The 20,530-nt window shown below is 35.8% G+C and overlaps 3 protein-coding genes across 4 annotated transcripts in view; all 3 read right to left on the reverse strand.

Moving 5' to 3' along the window:
- LOC134842670 (vesicle transport through interaction with t-SNAREs homolog 1B-like) overlaps window positions 1–20,530 on the reverse strand; it is a 543,554-nt gene that overhangs the window by 16,159 nt on the left and 506,865 nt on the right. The window lies entirely within an intron of this gene.
- Window positions 1–20,530, reverse strand: part of LOC134842672 (mitochondrial import inner membrane translocase subunit Tim10 B-like) — a 532,474-nt gene that overhangs the window by 5,083 nt on the left and 506,861 nt on the right. The gene's annotated exons all lie outside the window — the stretch shown is intronic.
- On the reverse strand, window positions 3,902–14,357 carry LOC134842075 (RAF proto-oncogene serine/threonine-protein kinase-like). Of its 2 annotated transcripts, XM_063858233.1 has the most exons (10): window positions 13,844–14,357; window positions 13,609–13,775; window positions 13,359–13,540; window positions 8,345–8,425; window positions 7,675–8,055; window positions 7,230–7,549; window positions 6,913–7,063; window positions 6,433–6,621; window positions 5,279–5,457; window positions 3,902–5,071 (listed from the first exon to the last, which is right to left on the reverse strand). In XM_063858233.1, the coding sequence occupies exons 1-10, from the start codon at window positions 14,222–14,224 to the stop codon at window positions 4,727–4,729; spliced, it is 2,376 nt and encodes a 791-aa protein (XP_063714303.1). In that variant the 5' UTR covers window positions 14,225–14,357; the 3' UTR covers window positions 3,902–4,726. The 2 variants fall into 2 exon arrangements, with proteins under 2 accessions (XP_063714303.1, XP_063714304.1); XM_063858234.1 differs by lacking the exon at window positions 8,345–8,425 and having other exon boundaries at window positions 13,844–14,354.

The following is a 20,530-nucleotide window of genomic DNA, read 5'->3' on the forward strand; positions in this document are numbered from 1 at the left end:
TCACAAGTTAAATATCTTTTCTTGTTTGAGCTTAGCGGGTCGACAAATCAAAAGGGTTAAAATATCCCTCAAAACACCAATAGTTGTGATCAGTGTATTTACGTATAATGAAAAATCGTATAACTTATATTCGTATAATCCGACTATCGTATAAAGTATAATCGCATATTTTGGCTTTCGTATAAAAAACGTATAATCGTATAACTTGAGATCAAAATCCTTGCTCAATTATAGCAACAAGGCTTTTCAGATTTTTTTGATGCTCGATTATAATTTTTGCCCGAAAATCTCTGATTGTTCTCAGAAAATTTATTTATGTTGGAGTTGAGCTGCCCCTAATATCGATCATCTTGCAGTACTCAATGAAAAAATCTTTGTCTCACAAAAAAGAGTAGCCAATAATCGGTTTCCTATATTCGTATAAATCTGATCTCTCGTATTATTGTATAATGTTATATCGTTCAAGGGTTTTTCGTATATCGTATAAGGTGTACAAAACACTGGTTGTGATAAAATAATGGTACAAAATTTGATAAATTGAACTTGCTGCAAAAAAACTAGGCGGTGACTTAAAAAAACTGAATTAAGTTGTTTTTCTGGCTAAGATAACTCCTTTGAGAAGAAATATAAGCTTTTGGCACACCCCGACTATCGTTTCTGATTAATTTTCAATTTAAGATTTTAAAACAACTCAAGACAATCCAAACGCAATGATCTGCTACTGGTTCAGAATTCAAGTTCCGCTACTTTCAATTAGCCCCGTTTTAAAAACTCATTGAGAAGTGTAGTCTTATTGGTCCACTCAAAAAGTAATTCAAGTGGAAGTAAAGGATAGGTAATTTGAGTGGCAAAAAAACATAATAAACTTGTGATCATTTTTATGAGAGAAACAAAAAGGAATTTCAAAAAAATGAATAACCACGTTTGCAATCATCCTTTGATTGAAGTTTAACATAAAAAGAAGCATGAAAGAAGCAGCAACTTGGTCAAAGAAAGACTAGCTCGATAATAATTACGCGTAGTCCAAAGTACGAATCTCAAAAAGTAAAAAAAAAAAGGAGTGTTTTTTTTTGGAAAAATGTGACAAGCTGTCATTTTTGAGCAAATCAATGACTATTTCTTACATAAAAATGATGAAAAATTATCTGAAGCACTTGATATTCAATGATTTTTATGAATTTTGTTCGCATTTTCTTGCGAACACCCAAAACCATTGGCCGCTCGGTAAAAACTGACGTTTTAATGATGGCTAGGAAAAAATTCAGAAAATTTGGCACATCCCGAAAAGCGTGGCCATACAATTAACAATTGAGAAAACTTGCAAAAATAAACTTCGAACAAGGCTATGCCTATGTTCAACCCACAATACTTGGTCATATAATTGAATTTATGGCGGCATGTACTTCCTCGATTAAAATCAAAATTAAGCATAAACAAGCTATTTTAAGCGGTCTAAATTAAGCATATATAAGCGTGAATCAAACATTTTTAACCGGTTTCTCTTGACATTAGAAAAAAAATTGGGAATTCTTTCTTGTCGTTCAAATCACGAGTAAAAGGGCTTTAATATGATATATCACTCAACCCAGTCCGATGATTGTTTGTGGTACCTGATTTTGCGCGGAAAACGAAAAGAAAAAACTAAAACAAACCCGAATACAAAGTAACTCCTCATTTTCAATGGTCGGAACAAAAAGCTCAGCAGCTACCTGTATCAAATTATTTGAACCAATTTGTAATTTTCAGTTTGCATACTAACTTAATATTTACCTAAAATATCTGAATTGTTTTTCAGTGAGTGAGGAATGAATTGGTTAATGAGCTTCAAGAATAATAAATAACACAGAGGCAAATCACCAATTTGCAAACAGCGACGAAACGCCAAAAACGCAAAAAAGACATAGCCAAGTCAGCAAAGCAAGCAGACAGAAAAAAATGACTTGTTCAAAACTTAAGTTCAAAAAAAGTTCAAAACATATGGCCTTACAGCTCTTTGAGTTTCAAGAAATTTATTGGAAGTTTTTCGATGAAATTAACCAAGTTTAAGAAAACTGGATCAATGGGCAAGTTTTTTAATCCGCTGGAAAAATAAAATCCACTTTCTAATCACGTTTTTTCGCGTTCACGTTTTTTCGCACAATTCCGTTTTCGTAATCATAGAGCGCAATTTGCCTCTTTTAGCAGATGAACTGAATTTTAAAAAGTTCACATATACCTAAGTGCATTCATAGATACATCCAGAAAAAAATATAAAAACGAAATTACCAAAACCTATACAAGAGTCTTCACTTCGTTCATCGACTCGTAAAAAGGCTTGAAAAGAATAAAACGTTAACCATGCTTCGAAAGAGATACTGGTTGCCCGGAAGCTTCAACTGTGCCTTCTGGCAGAATAACGTTGAAAAATAGAAAATATTAAATTTTGGTATTTTTGTGGGCATGAAATTAAATTTCCTTTCGAACGACGCACAACAAAGCCACGTAACCAATAAACATCAGCCAAAGCAAACCATTTAGGCCGAATGAAGCCTTTGAGCAAAAAAAAAACATTCGAAGCCAGGGGAAAATGTTCTCTCCAACTTGTTATTTTTTGCTTAACGAAATATCAAATCAACTGAAGTATCACTTGAAAAAAAAAATAAATAGATTGGGCCAAATAAACTTGCTGGAACCGTCTTAAGTATAATTTTTCTGCAAAAATATTCAGCACTAAGTTCTTTTATAGACTGGAAACTATCATGCCACTTCTGGAAAGTTTTTTTAAAAAATCTTATTACCAGCCTATACTTAATTGGACCCAAATTATCAGTTATTGGACATCCAAAAACAAACTACCTTGTATTCAGTCAGATCGTCATTCCTTATCTCGTATACCACAATTAAAGAAAAATCTCTTTTCATGAAAACAGTATCAGCATACCAGATCATATACCACATTTCTTTAATTAAGACCTAAAACTTTCCCCCATAATCTTTACTCAAAAGATAAATAGATAGAAGCCAACAGAAAATTTGATTGAAATAAATTGAATTGAAATAAATTTAATAGTTTGTTTTACTATTGCTGTTTCTTTAGTTTAGAGTAACTTCGTTTGTTTTAATTATCCACCTTACTTTATTTTTGATATTCGATTTATTGTGAAGGAAGTGTTGTTTGTTATCAAAGATGATATCATTGATGCGCTCTTCATTAGGCTAAGGTCCATAGGCGGCAAGTACCTGGTGAAAAAAGTGGGAGATGAACGTGATAGCTAAGACATATACCAAGCGCGTTATACCGACGCCTTTTGCTCAGGAAGAGAAAGCCATTAGTAATACAGACAGTTGGAAAAGAGTCAATGAAAACAAGAGAGCAGAAAAAAACTTCTGAGAAAACTTCAACGTTCGAATTTCAAAATAAAAAAGGAAATTAAAGAGGGCCTAAGCGCTGGTAAACCTGAAAATGAAAATATGAAATCTATGATATATTGAAATGTAGGGTTCACTATCTCGCCACGTTAAAGCTTTTTCAACGTACTATTTTTCCTGACCTTTACACTTTCTCTGTTCGATAGTGAAGCTTGCATTCCTTTTAACAAAGGAAATGAACTGAACTTAAAAAGAAATCAAAAGTCAAATCGCGAAAAATCAAATTTGGACGCGAACAAATTCAAAGACTTTTCCTGAAAAAAAAAATTATCGCGGCCTAAATAAGAGTCTGAACTACGTTCATCGACTCTGAAACCGACCCAACGCCATAACTCCTTCCGAATTCGTTAAGTAGTCGAAACAAAAGCGCCCAAAAAATTCTTTTACTAATTGCTATTTTTTTCAACTGATTTTCTAACTACTTCAATTTCAAACTTAAGTCATCCAGTTACATCTTTAGGTTTTTTGCTGAAAATAAATGAGTGATAACAAATTTAATTCTCAAATTCAGGTGAAAACAAGTAGCCTAAATGTAGAATTTTGTAATCAACAATTAATTCTCTCAAGCCAAGCTGAAATATATGGATAGAAAGAAATTGATAAATATCACGTCGTGTAACACAACATTAATCAATGTCTCCAACCCTCCAAGGAGTCATCAACTAGCAAGCTGTGACACAAAGCTAGACGGTGGAAAATATTTCGAAATCAATAGCATTGCAGCCCAAAGCAGACATATATTATATATATTTCATTTAAAATGCAGTTTTCTGTATTCTGTGGGGGTCTAATAAACAAAACTTATAGTCAAAATTAAAAACTTAAAATACCGATACGGCAGACGAATGCAATTTAAATAGAATTTATTCCGAGCAATATTCGGTAAAATGAACTAGCGCAGGGGTATACACTCCGATATTATGATGGTTTCCGTCTAAGACTGAGTCAAATAGGCGAACAAATATATCATAGCTCAAAATCTAAAAAGTAGCACCAAAAACGTGAAATATGTCAGACTATCACAAATTGGACAAATCTTGAAATAGTAAGTTTTGACTGCGGCATTAATCTATAAAATTGTTTTTATCACCGACGCGAAGGGAGATTTTTCTAAACATCCAAGTTGTCGACCTTTCTTTACTTTGGCTTCGCAATAACAGCTCAGCTGTGTCATCGTTCATCTAGCCTTTCAATAGAGGATAGAATAGTTGAAAAGAGCTTTAAATGACCAAAGCTCATCTGGAAAATCATTCATCTATCATTACGTATTTTGTGCATTTCAACTAATTTTTGGACGAGAAAACTTCGCTAAAATTGTTCAAACTTCACCTTCGGCCACTTCGTCAGTTTGAGGGAAAAAAATGTGTTCCATATACCTAGCCGGATTTGGACTAGGACTACTATTCACTGCTTTCAAGGGATAGAACGAGCCCTCGTTATCCGCAATAGTTCCTGTTCTGATTCTGGTTAGAAGTGGGGCTGAATTGCTCCTTTCGATCTTTGGCTGTGCGTCCAGAAGTTGTTTCAATTGTTCTTCTACCTTCTTGAAGTCCGGTCGACCATCGGTGTTCTTCTGGACACATTCGATCAACAGCTGCTTAAGATCAGCAGGTGTGTCTTCCTGGCACTGGGAGAGATCGGGTTTCAGAAATCCTTTTCCAACCTATAACGACAGTCAATTTCAATATCATCTTACCTATGAACTTCAACTTCACTTCCTTTTCTTACAATTCAAACAATTGTTACCAAAAAAGAAACATCCAAATCAATTTAAAAACTAAGCGAAACTAGTGCATAATTTACGACTTAACAAGGCGAAAGAAAACCAACTTAAGAGTCAATTTACATCAGATGCGTAAATTCTATTTACCATGTAGATTATGACGTCTCTCTGGAGTCCATTGTAGGGCAGTTTGCCGGAGAAGAGTTCGAAGAGGACGATGCCGAAGCTGTAGACGTCACTCTTGTAGCTGTAGGGGTTGTCACTGTTGAAGATCAACACCTCCGGCGCCATCCACAGAATAGAGCCAGTCGGCTGCTTCTCCTGGCCTAAAAATCGCAACACTCACTTACCAACACCTTCGAAAACAATTCAATTAAGACAAAGCCCAGAAATCAACAAAATATTGTCAACAGAAAGCTGGAAAAATGTCAAGGAACAAAATTTAAAAAACACTTGGAAAAATTTCAACAACAGAATTTCGACAAAAAAGCACATTACGCTAGAGCGCGTTCCATTTCAAGAATCTTTTATGATTTACTTTTTCATAAGACGAACCCAATTTGTGAGGTAGAGGCTAAGCTGTGCTTTGTAAGCACTTGCGAGAACACGATTAAACAGCAGCTCTATCAGGTGAAACAAGACTCGGCTATGTGTAGGATTCGAACCTGCGACCTACTGCAATCAAGAGATTTTAAGTCTCACGCACTATCCACTCAGCCACACAAGCTTAACAACCGACAAATACCAGTAACGAATCAAGCAGCTACATATGCTAATAACTTGCCAATGCTTTTCAGCAAAAGTGGCACCAAATACAAATACTCAATTTTGCATGTAATAATTTGGAATGAAACAAACTGAAGGCATCCAAACTAACTTTGCATGTAACAAATCGCAAAGCATATAGCCACATTATGTATAAATTATGCATTTCATAAAAGTGCGAGATATAGTGAGTTAAAAAATTTATGAAATCGAGGTTTCATAATTGTTATGTTGTTTGAAACAAATCACTTTTTGCGGTTCATTTGATGAACTAAAAATGCATCAACTGTGTTAACTTAATACTATGGATAGATTAATATATATTTTTTATTCTGCTGGGAAATCTCAAGTATGATTTGCCTTAATTTTAGAAGGTAATTTTAACAATACATCGGCACTGAACTATATCAGAAATCACAAGTAAAAAAAACTCGAATTTAAGCGTGATCACAATTAGATACTTTCTCTTGAAAAAACCGAAAAACAAACACTGAATCAAATAATTGTCTAACAAAGTGCCGAAGACTCATGCACACCTGTGTTGTTCCATTTGGACTTCAGTGTGGCTAGACCGAAATCGCCAATCTTGACAGTGAAATCGTAGTCGTCCAGGAGGAAGATGTTGTTGCTCTTGAGATCTCTGTGGATAATGTTCTTGCTGTGCAGGTACGACATTCCCTGAGCTGTCTGCATTGCAATCCTCAGTTTTTCGTAATTGTTCAGATCTGCAAATGAAACAATAAAATATCTACGATATGTTCCGAACAATGCATTTATCAATGGAATGGATTTCTGGTTTTTTTTCGAAATACAGAAAAGCAAACCTGATATCCACATGCCAAAAAATGAACAAATCACCATTAGGCGAAAGAAATGATCAAAATTACCAGCATTTACACGAATTACTACACTGTCATCGCCACTGTTTTGCGCTTTACTTTAGCTTAACTTGTTTCGTTAGCTGGAGGAACTATCTCATTTGGGGAACTTTTTTTGTTTGATCAAAAGTCACCTACATTTGTCTGGGTTTTCGCTGTCTTCCACGTGTATATGCCAGTAGAGGGACTTGCCCTCGCACCACTGGGTCACTATGGCCAGGAAGTTGTCTGTTGTGAAGCCATAGAATGAAAGGATGTGTGAATTCCTACATTTTTTCAGCAGTAGAACCTAAGAAATTAATGCTTGTTATGTCTTAATAACCACGTATTTATAACGAAAAAAAACCGCTAAATTACTTTCAGCAAAAAACTTCTTTTGCTTCGATAAAAATCCTATCTTATACTTCCAAAACGTAAAGCACTACCAAACAAGACGAAATGATTGACACCCTTACTTCATTTTCGAAACTGGCGAGTTGTTCTTTCGTGGGACTCGTCAAATTCAGCTTCTTGATGGCCACTGGTCCATGGTACTTTCCTTTGTACACAGTCCCAAAAGAACCAGATCCAATCCGGCTATCGATCACCAATTCGGAACTAGGTATTGCCCATATCTCGTTGTTTCTCCTGCCTAGTCGCCCATCTAGCAGGTCGCGGCCCAATGAGCCCGCATTGACACTTTTGATTTCATGGATATTGTCAGTGGAGTTCGCATTGCCTACCTTGTTTGCACCGCCTTTGATATCAACTGGAGTAACATTGTTTCCCTTTTGTCCTAAAATAAACATAAATGCTAGAAGAACTATTTAAAACCTAGGAAGATCGTTCGAGTAAAACATAGCTGCTGCTTCTACTGCTATCTGGATTTAAGAAACGATATTTTTTCTTTCAGGTACTAACTAGCTCTTGTGCCTCCAGGTGACTTGGATTTTCGAATGTGTCCAGCTGATTGTGTTTCTCTGGCTGCATTCCTTGGTAGGCTCAGTGTGTTTCCAGAAGTAGGCAGGTAATACTGTGAGCTCTTATTTGGAGATTTATTTGTAACCGAAATCTGAGAATCAGAAGGAGGGGTTCTGGATGTTGAGGGCTGCGGGTTGTTCACGTTGTTTACTGAGACATTTGGCTCGCTAGTCGAGCGGGTTCTTTGCTTGGAATCTGGCGAGGCCGATGAGACGCCATTTCGGAAAGGCGAGGAGACATTAGAAGGGGAATTGTTGTTATTTTCAACTGACGTGTCAATGGCGTTTGCTCGACGCTGTTTCCGATTGTTGTCGGTAGGAACTAAAAGCGAAAACTGTCGGTTACTTCGTAGATACCAGCTATTATCATAAATAAGCCAAACGTGAAACTTTAAATGTGCACAGTTTTTGAATATGAAAAGACAAAGAGGCACATCGACTTTGCAAATCCCACAAGCTCAGTTCAAGCACAAAAAAACTCAGCTTAAGTATTAGTTAATTGTATGATAGAGTGTTAAAGTTATTTAAGGGTGGAGTCATTTTAATGGCAGATAAATACAGTGCTTCAAAAGGATGAGTGCAAATCTGATTTTAAATATTCAACACTGCACCTGGTCTTGGAGCACTTGGTTTCGGTTTTTTCGGAGGTACTTTTGGCGAGCGTCCCCGAGTTCCAAAACTCAAGTTTCCTTCTTAAAACGGAGAACAGAATTTGATTGACAAACAAACTGTGTGGTAAGCATTTAACTCAAAATAGCGGTATCAGAAGCGATCTGAAACCCCAACGAATGATCATTAATGAAGAAAAACTGAGGCCTTGATAAAATTGTTTAAAAACCAAGAAAACCGACAAAAATTAGGGTGCTTTAATTAAGCGATTAAATTTCAAATACCATTCCAAATTAGAAATAAAACTGCAGAAAAGGTGCAAGTTGTCTGAAACATTAATCTGCAGGCTTGAACGAGCTTCTTATGTACAATGGAAATTTTTGGAAACAAAAGATCTACCTATACAGCATTGCCTTCAATTCTTTCGAAAACAATTCCCCGGCAGGAAACAGCAAAAACACAGAATTTTGTAGCATTGAAATCATTCCTTAACCTGATAACTTTGACATTTTTGGACAAATGCCCTGATAAAAGGAAGGTTACAAAATCAAGCGTGAAAACAATTTCGGCCAATTATTTCGCTTCAACTTCAGCCGAAAACCATATCCTAAAGAAGATACAAAAACCAGCTGACCAAAATCTTCTAAAACCAATTGACCAAAATGTTCATCACAGAGGCGAAGCTGGGCTTCCCAAACACTTGCGAGAACACGACCAAAAAGCAGCTCTATCAAGTGAAATAATAAAAAGTAGGAATAAGCCTAGTGTTAGCAAAAACTCGGCTACGTGTAGGATTCGAATCGGTGACCTACTGCAATCAAAAGATTTTGAGTCTCACGCACTATCCACTCTAGCCATGCAAGCTTAACAACCAACAAACACTAGTCAGGAATAAAGCAGCTACATGTGCTAATAAATTGCCAAGCAATTCAGCAAAAGTGGCACCAAATAAAAATAGACTCAATTTTACAAGTAATGATTCGGAATATAACAAACTGAAGGCATCCACACTACTTTCGCATGTAACAAATTGCAAAGAATAAATTATGCATTTCAAAAAATATATTGAATTATATTGAGATAGAATAATCGAGTTTTCATTATTGTTGTTTGAAACAATTTTTTTTTCGGTTCATTCGATGAATTAAAAATGCATCAACATTGTTAACTATTACTATTTGAATGTCAAAGCACATACTATGAAAAAGCTGTAAAGGTTCCTAAATATTTGCGACTTAGGTTGCAGAAAAAAGAAGGTTCGTACTAATACCCTCGCTTCGCAAGAGTTAAAAAAGCGACATTCCGAAATCCATAAGCATTTGTGGAAAAAGTACATCGTGACTGCTTAAGCAGGAAAGATTCCCAAAACAGGGCTTCTCATTTGACCTAAAAATTGACATTTGAAGAATTAACTTGGACAGTTTTGAAGGCCATATTTTTTTTGTTAAAGAAATTGTGAATGTCCGCTTATACAGGTAGGCTTTCAACCTGTTGTTTCGATTGAGCCCTTGGTATCAGATGGGAAGGAATCAAATCGAGAGAAGTCAAAAAATTTCCAAACATTCTGGCATAAACGCTTGTGCAGAAGATATTAACAGAAGTTCAAAAACGAAAAAAAAGACTTTTCCGAGGACCATAAAATTCAGTGTAAAAAAATGGGCGTAGTCAATTATGCAGAAGAGCTTCCCACAAGCAGTTATTTCGATTGAACTCAAAATCTCAGACTTGGGAGGGTTTCTCGAGAAAGTCAAAAGGTTCAAAATAAAGTTAAAAAAAAATTGAAACTTGGACTTTTCCGAGGGCTATTACTCTTTCTTCCGAAAAAAAGTTGAGCATAACCGTTGCACTGGGAAATTTTCCAGAACTCGTTCTAACCATTGAACCCAAAATTTGGGAGGTTGATTTTTAAGAAAACAAAAAAAATCATAAAATACGGTAAATATTCCCCTTACAGACTATTTCGAAGGGCAAGCGCAACAGTTTTATCTCCAGGTCAAGTGCGAAGAAAGCTGGAAGTTGCTATGGTGCAATATTGAAAGTGTGGCACCCAAGCGAAAGTGTGGCACCCAAGCGGACAACATTTTCGCAGATAAACGAGAATCCTACAATGCAAGTTTTACTGGAAAAAAATTCAATTTCATACATACTGAAAAAACAAGGTCCTAGGGGACTGGAACCCCAGACCTTGGGGGGCAAGCGCAACAGTTTTATCTCCAGGTCAAGTGCGAAAAAGCTGGAAGTTGCTATGGTGCAATATTGAAAGTGTGCAAGTTCTTGTAAGTAAAGCTGTTTACGGTAAAAAGTCTAGTTCCGGAGGCTTTTTCCTTTATCACCCACCAACCTGCAATTTTATAGATGATTAATCTGTTCACATTGACTGATTGTTACCAAAATTGGCTTACGGACTAATTAGGCTATGACAAACATAACTTTTCTGTATACTGAACATTTGAAATCCCTCAGCAAAATAAAGTGGAATGAAAAGGAAAAGATCCGTATCCGATTACAAGATACTTGCGCTCGCAAGTGTAAGCATGTCAACAAATTTTGACACAAAGTCGAAGCAGAGCTTCGCACCATTTGCAATATAACAAAATAGCAGTGCAAGCTAGCAGACAGGAAAAAAAGATTGAAAAAAAAATCAAAATGTTCTCTGATATCATTTTCTCCTTGCGGAAAACACGTCCAGAAACACAATCGACCGCATTGAAAGAAAATTTAAAAAAAAAACAAGCGGCAACTGAGCCGACGAAACTTCAAAAATTTCCGGTAGAACCGAAAATATAATTTAAAAAAAAACGAAAAAAAAACTTACGCTTCCTCAAACTTAAAACTCAAGCTTCCTTTGAAATGACCCGAAATTAGTCCAACAAGTCGATCATTCAAGCCGAAAACAGTTTTTAAGCCAAAAAATCAGCAAAACATAAGAAGTCAAGGCTAGTAATATTAAACATAGCCAATTGAAGATTGGAAAAGAGTAATAAAAGCAAGTAACCATAAAAAAAACACTGACTTTCTTTAAAAAATCTCAACTTCCGAATTTCAAAAGAAAAAAGATGCCCTTTAAGCTCTTTGAATTTCAAGAACAATTTATGAATGGCGCTTTTTTGATAACATGAGCCCATCTAGAGAAATCTGGATGAATAGGTAAAGTTTTTATTCCGCTGGAAATCTAAAAATTAAATTCCATGTTCGAAACATGTTCGCGCCATTTCCACGTTTGTATTTTGAGACAGCTATTTTTGTCACTTCCAGCAGATGAATTTCAATTGAAAACAAAAAGTTCAAATGTACCTAAGTGCATTCATAAATGCATCAATATGTATGAATGCACATCTGTAGTTTGAAAAATTTCCTGGTCAGATTCGAATCCACGACAGGGCATCTCAGTCGTATTATTCACCTCCAGGCTGTGTCGGACACGCAAAGAACTTTGAGTTTATTAAGAACCAATATACAAGTGATTCTGTTAAACGTTTTTAACCCGAAAAAAATCTATATTCCAATTTGATAACGCTTGCTAATCGCTTGCTACAGGATTCGATTCTCAGACCTCAAGCATCGAACTCGACTATCCTACACAATGCCACTGACGCTTAAATCACCGAAATACTTTCAACTGATTAAGATAAGAACATATGCTATTAAACTGCTAATACTATACAGCAAAAATACCAACAAGAGCACTTTTATTTGCAAATTGGATTGGACAAAAATCGAATCGTAATAAAACACAATGCTCGCAAGCTTGCTTGTGTAAGAACAGTCACAAAAACAACCAAAACTTTCAAAAATTTGTCTCAATTTGCAGAAATTCATTTCAAGGAAAAGATTAATTAAGACAAATGCCAGGGCTGAATTACCATAGAAACAAAATTTATGCAGCAGACACTAAGCTGGCAATACCTGAGCATATACCAGTCTGGCCGCAAATTGTCGTCATGAAAAACTAAGCAATCAAAAATTTTCAAAAACAAAACTCAAAGTCCCCAATGCACACACACGTAGGATAATTTTAGGCCATCAAAAAAAAACAATGTGAATCAATTAAGCCAAAACCTTTCACATCGAAAAAATTTGAAAAAATTTTTTTTGGCCAACAAACAACACAATGTGAATGAATTATGCCAAAAGTGAAAGATCAAGTTGGATTTGGTAAATTCAGAACTAACATGAGAAACAATTTCGAAAAAAAGGAGATTTAAAATCCAGACATGCTCAAAAAGTGTCTGGTGCAGACTAAATCATGGAGTTAACTAAATGATTCACGCAACTTGTTAACCTGAAAAAAAAACGTCCGTTTCAATTTAATAACGCTTGCTAATAGCGACCTAAATACGAAAATTAAAAGAATGCACCAAATGGAGGATTGCAACCACGGTCTCCAGCATTTGGGTCATTATCATTCATCACTTATCCATATGACTGGCTGTCTGATGTAGTTTACACATCGTCTTTGCAGTAGATAAGCAACAGCTTCATATTGCATCGAGAACATTTGTGAACAAATCGAGACACGCAGTGTCGAGATGAGCACAAATTTCGGAATACAATATAGGATGTTGCTTATCTGGTATTTGTAAAATTTTTCACGCTCACACAAAATTTTTACTTTCTAATTTGTTTTGGTTGATTGCTCTAGGAAAGGCATTGCACTAGTGTTTAGATTTTATGTGAAAAGCGAGCGCAATATTTGAAACACTGCAATATTTAAATATTGCACTAGTGTTTCAAATATTTCACTAGTTTTTCAAATATTGCACTACTGATTCAAATATTGCACTAGTTTTTCAAATATCGCACGGAAACATACTGAGCACGTGAGTTTAAAAAAAATGAAACGTTGCAAAAGACTTGTCAAAAAAAATCAGGGCAGTATACAGAAATTGAACACAAGAAGTTGAGTTCAAAAAAGTGCGTGTTAGGTTGGAATTATGTGAAATTTCCCCAAAAATGACAAATAAGTTAGGCAAAAGCAGTTCACATGATATATGTTGATGAGTTTTTTAAAGTTACCTTTATCAGCCGGTGTCCGGGATAATCTGTGAGAACCATTGTGCAAGTCAACGTTATCTTTCTTGCACTCATCTGGTAGTTTTTCTCCGCATAATTTATGGCATTTCAATCCACACGATTTGCAAATGTATCCCTCTAGGACAATGGTTTGCCGGCAGACGCAACAGTTCGAAAGAATTATTCTGAAAAAAATACGATCATAAGCTCAGTGTTATTTTAGTTACAGGATTAATGGTATTTATCAACTCACCGTTTTGTTGCAATGTCGTGTGTTTGTTTCAAAACTCCGAACTCTTTGTATTGATCTCTGAATTCTATCGATAAATAATCTTCGTTTTTGAGGAGATCAATATCTGTAGCCCAGTCTACAAAATGTTTCACGCCGTTTTCTACTCGATATACCGAGCACATTTCAATCTAAGCGAATTCACCCATTATGGCTATTCATTTTTTAAAAGTTAAATGCCAAATTTGATAGAACTTACTTTCATATTTCTGGTTGATAATTTGCGATCTAACGCATCGCGGAGTAACAATTTGCATCTTGGCTGAATATACGTGTGCATCCCTCCTGGTAAATTTATTTTAATGAAACTGGAAGTGCCATTAGATGACTGAGATCCTGAGGGTGTTTGCATGGAATGGGAACTCATGGCGAAAGATGTTGATGAAGCCCAATGCGAAATTATTCTATCATTTAAGGCTGCCGTGTAGTTGCCTAACGGATCAGCAAACTTGGAACCATTCAAACGATTGCTTTTATTACTTCTAGTTGTGTTTGTTTGATAATTGGTTCCAATTTTTTCGATTGATGATGGGTCAAAAGTTTGCGGATTCAGTTGACTGGCAACGCAACTTAATGACATCGCTTTCCAAATCCCTGTATTCACGCAATTTCATTCAAGTTCCTAGCTTTAATTTCATCTTTTCTGAATAAAAAGAAGTTATAAAAAGAAGTGAAGCGAATCTTCGCACCACTTCGGATGCAACACAAACATAAAAAAAATAAGCCGAAAAAAACTTTAGATGTGAAAAAAACTAGGTGAACTAAAAACTTCGTATGTCTCGGTAAAAAAAACAATTAGGTGACCAGCTAGAGCTGAAGGTACGTGTTTAAAATTGAACGAATTTGCTATACTGATGCGGTACGAAAATTGTGATTTCAAAAATTGGACTTTGCCCAAAACCCTGGTTGTTTCTCTAGCAAATTAACTGATAAGAGTTGAAAATTTTGAGATAATCGATTTTCCCAAGAAGATAACAAAAGATTACCAAAAATTATGAGTCGCCTCTTCTGCAGGAACAATTATTGCAACCGGTTCACTCAATTGAGTTTTCATCTCAGATTTGATTGTTTTAATTTTAAGAAAATTCAAAAAGTTTCGGTAGTGTAGTTTTCGAGAATATTCAAAAAGTTTACAAACGTTCAATTTTGACTTTTCCGAGGGCTATATCTTTTTGTGAGTGGCCGACAATGCAAGGAGCTTCCCGCTACCCTTTATCTCCATTGAAGTCACAACATCAGATTTGAGAGATTAGTTTTCCAGAAAGTCAAAAAGAATCACAAAACAGTCAAAAATTGAATATTCCGAGGGCCATAATTTTGTGTGAAAAATAATTTGGGCACAGCCGCTTATGAAGGGGAGCTTTTCAAACCCGTTCAATTCATTGAAACCAAAAAAACTCAGATTTGAGAGGGGTAGTTTTCGAGAAAACGAAAATAAAATCAAAAATATGGGTCAAATATTCCACAAGACTTTTTCGAAGGCTGTAGACAGAGGGGGCAAGTAAAAACAGACTATAGGAGAGTATGCATTTACACAGGGAAGTAAGCGGATTTTTAATTCTTACCCCTTCTTTGAAAAACAGAAGAAGTTTCTGAGAACAATTAAAATTTATGCAAAAAGTGAAAAAATTTTCCAAAATTAAATTAAAGAAGAAATTTCAACAGGCATTGGTAAACATACAACCAAGTTTAAAAAGGTAGAGGCGAGTGTTGAATTGTGTTTCCCTTGATAAGAACGATAATTAGGTCATTCATCCGATAAAAAACATGCCGAAATAATTTGGTCCGAGGAATTTTTTAAATGAAACAAAAAAACGAAGGAAATACGAAGTCAACGATAGTAAAATTACAAATTGTAGGAGCAAATCAAATCCTAAAAGCAACATGAAAAAATGCACGCAGCTAAAAAAATGATTCCAAGATGTAACAACTAAGCCAACAGCAGATAAGCAGACAAATAATTGGCCGACAATTGATTGAAACATATTATTTCCCGTTTGAAAAAAATAAACAGGAGGTCCTGGTCAGACTCGAACCCAGGTCCTTTGATGAGTCCTGTGAAGTTATTTACGGGAAAAAAGTCTAGTACCCGATTGCAAAACCCTTGCTTATCGCGAAGGTAAAGAAGAGCCGCTAAGTTTCGATTTATGTGATTTCATGGCCTGCCCATCTAAATAAAACAATTTTCAAGGTTTTTTTTAGATGACCATTATGCATCAAAAATTTCGATAAATCTTTGGTTGACTTTTAAAGAATTGCTTCAAGGAAAAGCGCGGGGAAGCTGCTTCAGCATTAACTTTTTTCACATTATCAACACAGTTGCAGCTAATCAATTGTTAGAAAAATTTAACTCTTGTGTATCTATAGGCTAATTAAAAAGATTTCTGAGATTCATCAGATAATTGGTTTACATTGCCTACTAAATTGACATTTATGCGAGAAAACAGACAAAACTTGTAATGGTAACAGACCATACTTCAAATGGTCAGGGGTTGTCAAAAATAATTACAGACCAAAAAATCAATTGTTGAAAATGCCACAACCAACAAATGCAATTATTGCAAGTTAATCATCGCGCGTAGTCAGAACAAGAGGGTTTCCATTATCGCAGTACTTGCTGTCATTGATTGAGATCAAATGCTCTAGAATGTTAAAGAAGACTTAATTATCGCTCTTAAGTTGCTTTCAAAACACTCAAACAAAACTAATCAGAATTTAGCGCTACCAGAATTCTACTTGGATTTTTTTTACTTGCAAGTTTGCCAAAAAATGATATTTCCACATGTTGCAGAGGGCAACTATGATTGCAAAGCAAACTTTTACACACAGGCGAAGCTGAGCTTCGCACAATTTGCAATACAAATATGAATGACTCAGAAAATGAAATGGAAAAAATTCAAACAATCGTTTTTGTCAATAAAAATAGCAAGAAAAGCCTAAGATATCCGGAACAAAATTGCCTGCACCATTAGAAACTCTACAAAGCGCTTTGTGAATGCTATACAGAAGCCAATTTGTTACAAAACCTTTTAGCAGAATTAAGCAGACAAAAGTAAGCAGACAGACAATAATCTAAACTAGCGTGTAACGCACCTCCGGTGCTTCTAATTGTTAACAACTCATAAAAAACCGCATATATTGGAAATATGATTTGCATACTTTTACATAAAAAAACCGCATATATTGGAAATATGATTTGCATCATCTGACAGCACCCAAATACAGGATTGTAATATGATAATTTTAAATTTTGTGAAAAATTTTTCATTCAATTTTTTTTTAAATTCAAAGTTAAAAAAACCATAAAATTCTGTGAAGTTTTTCATATCTACGTTGAAAACGTTCAAAATGACATAAAAAAAACGTCATATCTCAAAAACTGCAAAGATTTCAGCAGTCATATTCAGATACAAGCCTCGCAACCACTGAGAGTACTCTCACAGCTCCCAAGTACAGGGTTGAGAATTTCAAAATTTCAGTAAATTTTAAAAATTAATTTTTCCGGAAATTTTTGAAAAATGTCGAAAATTGTCTATCTCGTAACCTAAAAGGATTTGGTTATTCATATATGGTGGCCAAAATCTTAACACCCGGGTAAAGCCTGACATCGTCCAACTGCTGGGTTGCTAATTTCAAACTTGGTGAAATAAACACTGAATTCAAATAGGAAAATCGAAAAAAATCTTAACCATTGCAAAATACGATATAGCTTAAACGTGAAAAAATTCTTTTTTTAAACATGCAAAAAAATAGGTTGAAAAACTTAAGCATTACGATATAAAGAAGCCCGCAATTAAATATATAATAGATAGATTGATGAGCTTAAATTTTCTATTTGAAAGAAAAACAAGTCTCAACTGGAATCGAACTTCCAGGCTTTGTCGTCTGAAGCATGGGGGCTACAGCAACTTCAAATAAAGCTGCTCCATCGAGCTACTGGAACAAAGCCGACAAAAATAAACAGACGGACGATAGTTTGTAAGAACGGGGCCAGGCCGGATTCGAACCGCAAATCTTCACCATCTCAAGCAATTGTTTTATCCCTACGCCAGATGCTCCGGATGGTTGACTGGATTTGAATTTACAATCACCAAGCGGTAGCAAAGGCGAAAAACCTGAGCAGAAACCCTTCATGTCGAAAAAAAATTCAAAAAAATTCTAAACTTATTAAAAAATGTTAGTCTTTTTCCCCTCAGAGCACACATATGCGCACAAAAACTTGTTTAAGCCAATAAAAGACGCAAAAAATAAAAAGTGATATTTTAATACATCGAGCTTGTAAAATTACAACCTATATGAAAAAAAAATCGGCCAGGTTTTTAAAATGCTAAAAACAACTGCAGTGAAAATTGTTCACAGCTAAAATAAACGATTCTTCGATCAGGCAACTAAATCGACAAAATATAAGCAGACAAATAATAGGCCGAAATTTTTTTGAACCGGAATATTTACCGTTCGAAAACATTGATCCTTGTCAGATTCGAACCCCGGATCTTTGCCTTCCCAGGCGTATTAGTTAACACCAGGCTAAATGTCCGAGAGACACTACAAAATTTGAATTCATTATGAACCAAGGTACCACCAGGATCTGGTACCAATGAGTCCTGTAGACAATGATGTTAACAGGAAAAAAATCTAGTATCATGGAACAATACCCTTGCTATCGCATGGGCTAATAGTAACTAATTTGGTGGCGAGGCAATAAATAGTGTGCACGCCATTAGCGCACGAACTGAAAACTTAGTCAAGTCACAATATCAAGTCAACTTTAACTTTAAAAAAACTGAAAACGCAAGGCAACTAACTTGGTTAAATTCAAATATCAAAAAGTCTTCAAATGAAAAGCTAAGTATTTCAAATGTCACTTTTTTCCTAAACGTTCTTATTTCATCTGTTTCTCTAGTTAATTCACAATCGCCCCCTTCTAGATATCTTAACTTTTCCGTTTCCCTACTAATCTTAGTGTTGTTGCCAGGTACGTGCATAAAGACGGGGACATTGGCGCCCAATCTAAACTATTCGTTAACAAAAAAAAACAATCTACTCTCAAGAAGGGACAACCCAGGGGGATCCACTAGCAATGGCCATGTACGGTCTAGCCATAATACCCCTCATAAAACTTTTATCAGTAGACGATGTAACCCAGAAATGGTACGCAGACGACGGAAACGCAGTCGGTAAATTAAGCAATCTACGAACCGTCCTCGATAAAATTGTATCACTGGGTAAATTTTTCGGCTACCACGTGAAAGCATCCAAATGCCAACTCAATGTCAAGGATGAAAAACTCGGTGAAGCTCAGAAAATCTTCGCAAATACAGGAATCACTATTAAAGCAGGAGCCCGAGTGCTTGGTTCAGTTATAGGAACAGAATCTCAATGTAAAAAGTTCCTCGAATTTCAACAGAATGAGCAAATCAAAATTTTGAAAAAAAACTAACGAAAATCGCTAAAACCTCCCCTCAAAACGTTTATGCCTGCTATACTAAAGGAGTTCAAGAAAAGCTTTCATTTCTTGCCAGGACAACGCCTAACACTATGGAAAACTTAGAAATAAGTGAAAATATGATCAAAGAACAATTATTACCTAACCTAGTCGGTAAAGACACTTTAAACCCCCAGTTCCGTGAGATATCTTCCTTACCCCTTAAAATGGGCGGACTTAACATCAAGCTGCCATCCGATCATGAAAGCTACCTAGAATGGACTAAGTAAACATCACTAGTACTGAAATCTCAAGATCCTATTACAGCAGTAACACAGCAAGAAAAAATATGTACGAAAATAAAAAAAATTGAAAACTGATAGAACAAATCGAAAAAAAAACAAACCTCATTAACTCCTTAAATGAAACAGATAAATACGCAATCGACCTGGCCTCTGAAAAGGGAGCCTCTAACTGGCTCAATGCTCTACCACTGAGCAGATACAACTTCAACCTGAATAAATCAGAGTTCAGAGATGGTATTTACTTAAGATACGGATAGGAACCAACCAAAACCCCACTCACATGTGCATGTGGTGCTGATTTTAACTTGACACATGCGATTCACTGTGCAAAGGGTGGTTACACACACATAAGACACAACAATGAAATTAGAGATACATTCGCCAACCTCATGAACGAGGTTTGCCATGACGTCGAGATTGAGCCGAAACTTCAGCCGTTGCAAGGCGAAAGCTTTGCCAACAATTCAACTACAACTGAAAATGAGGCACGACTTGACATTAAGGCAAACGGACTCTGGGGTTCACGATTCAGCCGCGCTTTCTTTGATGTGAAAATTTTCAACCCCCATGCCAAAACATCGCGAAAACTGCATAAGGATGCATACAAATACCACGAAACGCTGAAGAACTCCAAATATCAGCAAAGAATTTTAAACGTACAGCAGAGTAGCTTCTGCCCGCTAATTTTTGGATGCACCGGTGGCGCTGCTCCAACAGCCACGCGGACGATGCAGCGATTGGCCGAAAAACTAAGTGAAAAAAGACAAGAAAGCTATCCAGAATCTATAAACTACATAAGAACTAAAATAAGCTTCGCGCTCCTGAGGAGCTCTATACTTTGTATAAGGGGGTGCAGATCGCTACGCAAAGTTCAATTTATCGACAACTCCATAAGCGCTATTGTAGAGGAAGGACGGCTAAGATAAATTAACATTACGACGATGCATTTAATGCTGCTTTATGACTTCATTGCTGATATATATGCATTTTTATATCGCTGGTATGGCCCTATCCAGCTTGTGCACTTACCGTAACTAAACGGAAGGGCCCCTTTTCTAATTTAGTTTTTTTTTAACGAAACTAAAAAAAAACTACGAAAACGTGCATAAAGAAGGGGACAAATTGAAGAGCCTAAAAACTAAAAACATACCAATTC

The sequence above is a fragment of the Symsagittifera roscoffensis genome, chromosome 3, assembly GCF_963678635.1.
Source record: "Symsagittifera roscoffensis chromosome 3, txSymRosc1.1, whole genome shotgun sequence".
Lineage (NCBI taxonomy): Eukaryota > Metazoa > Xenacoelomorpha > Acoela > Convolutidae > Symsagittifera > Symsagittifera roscoffensis.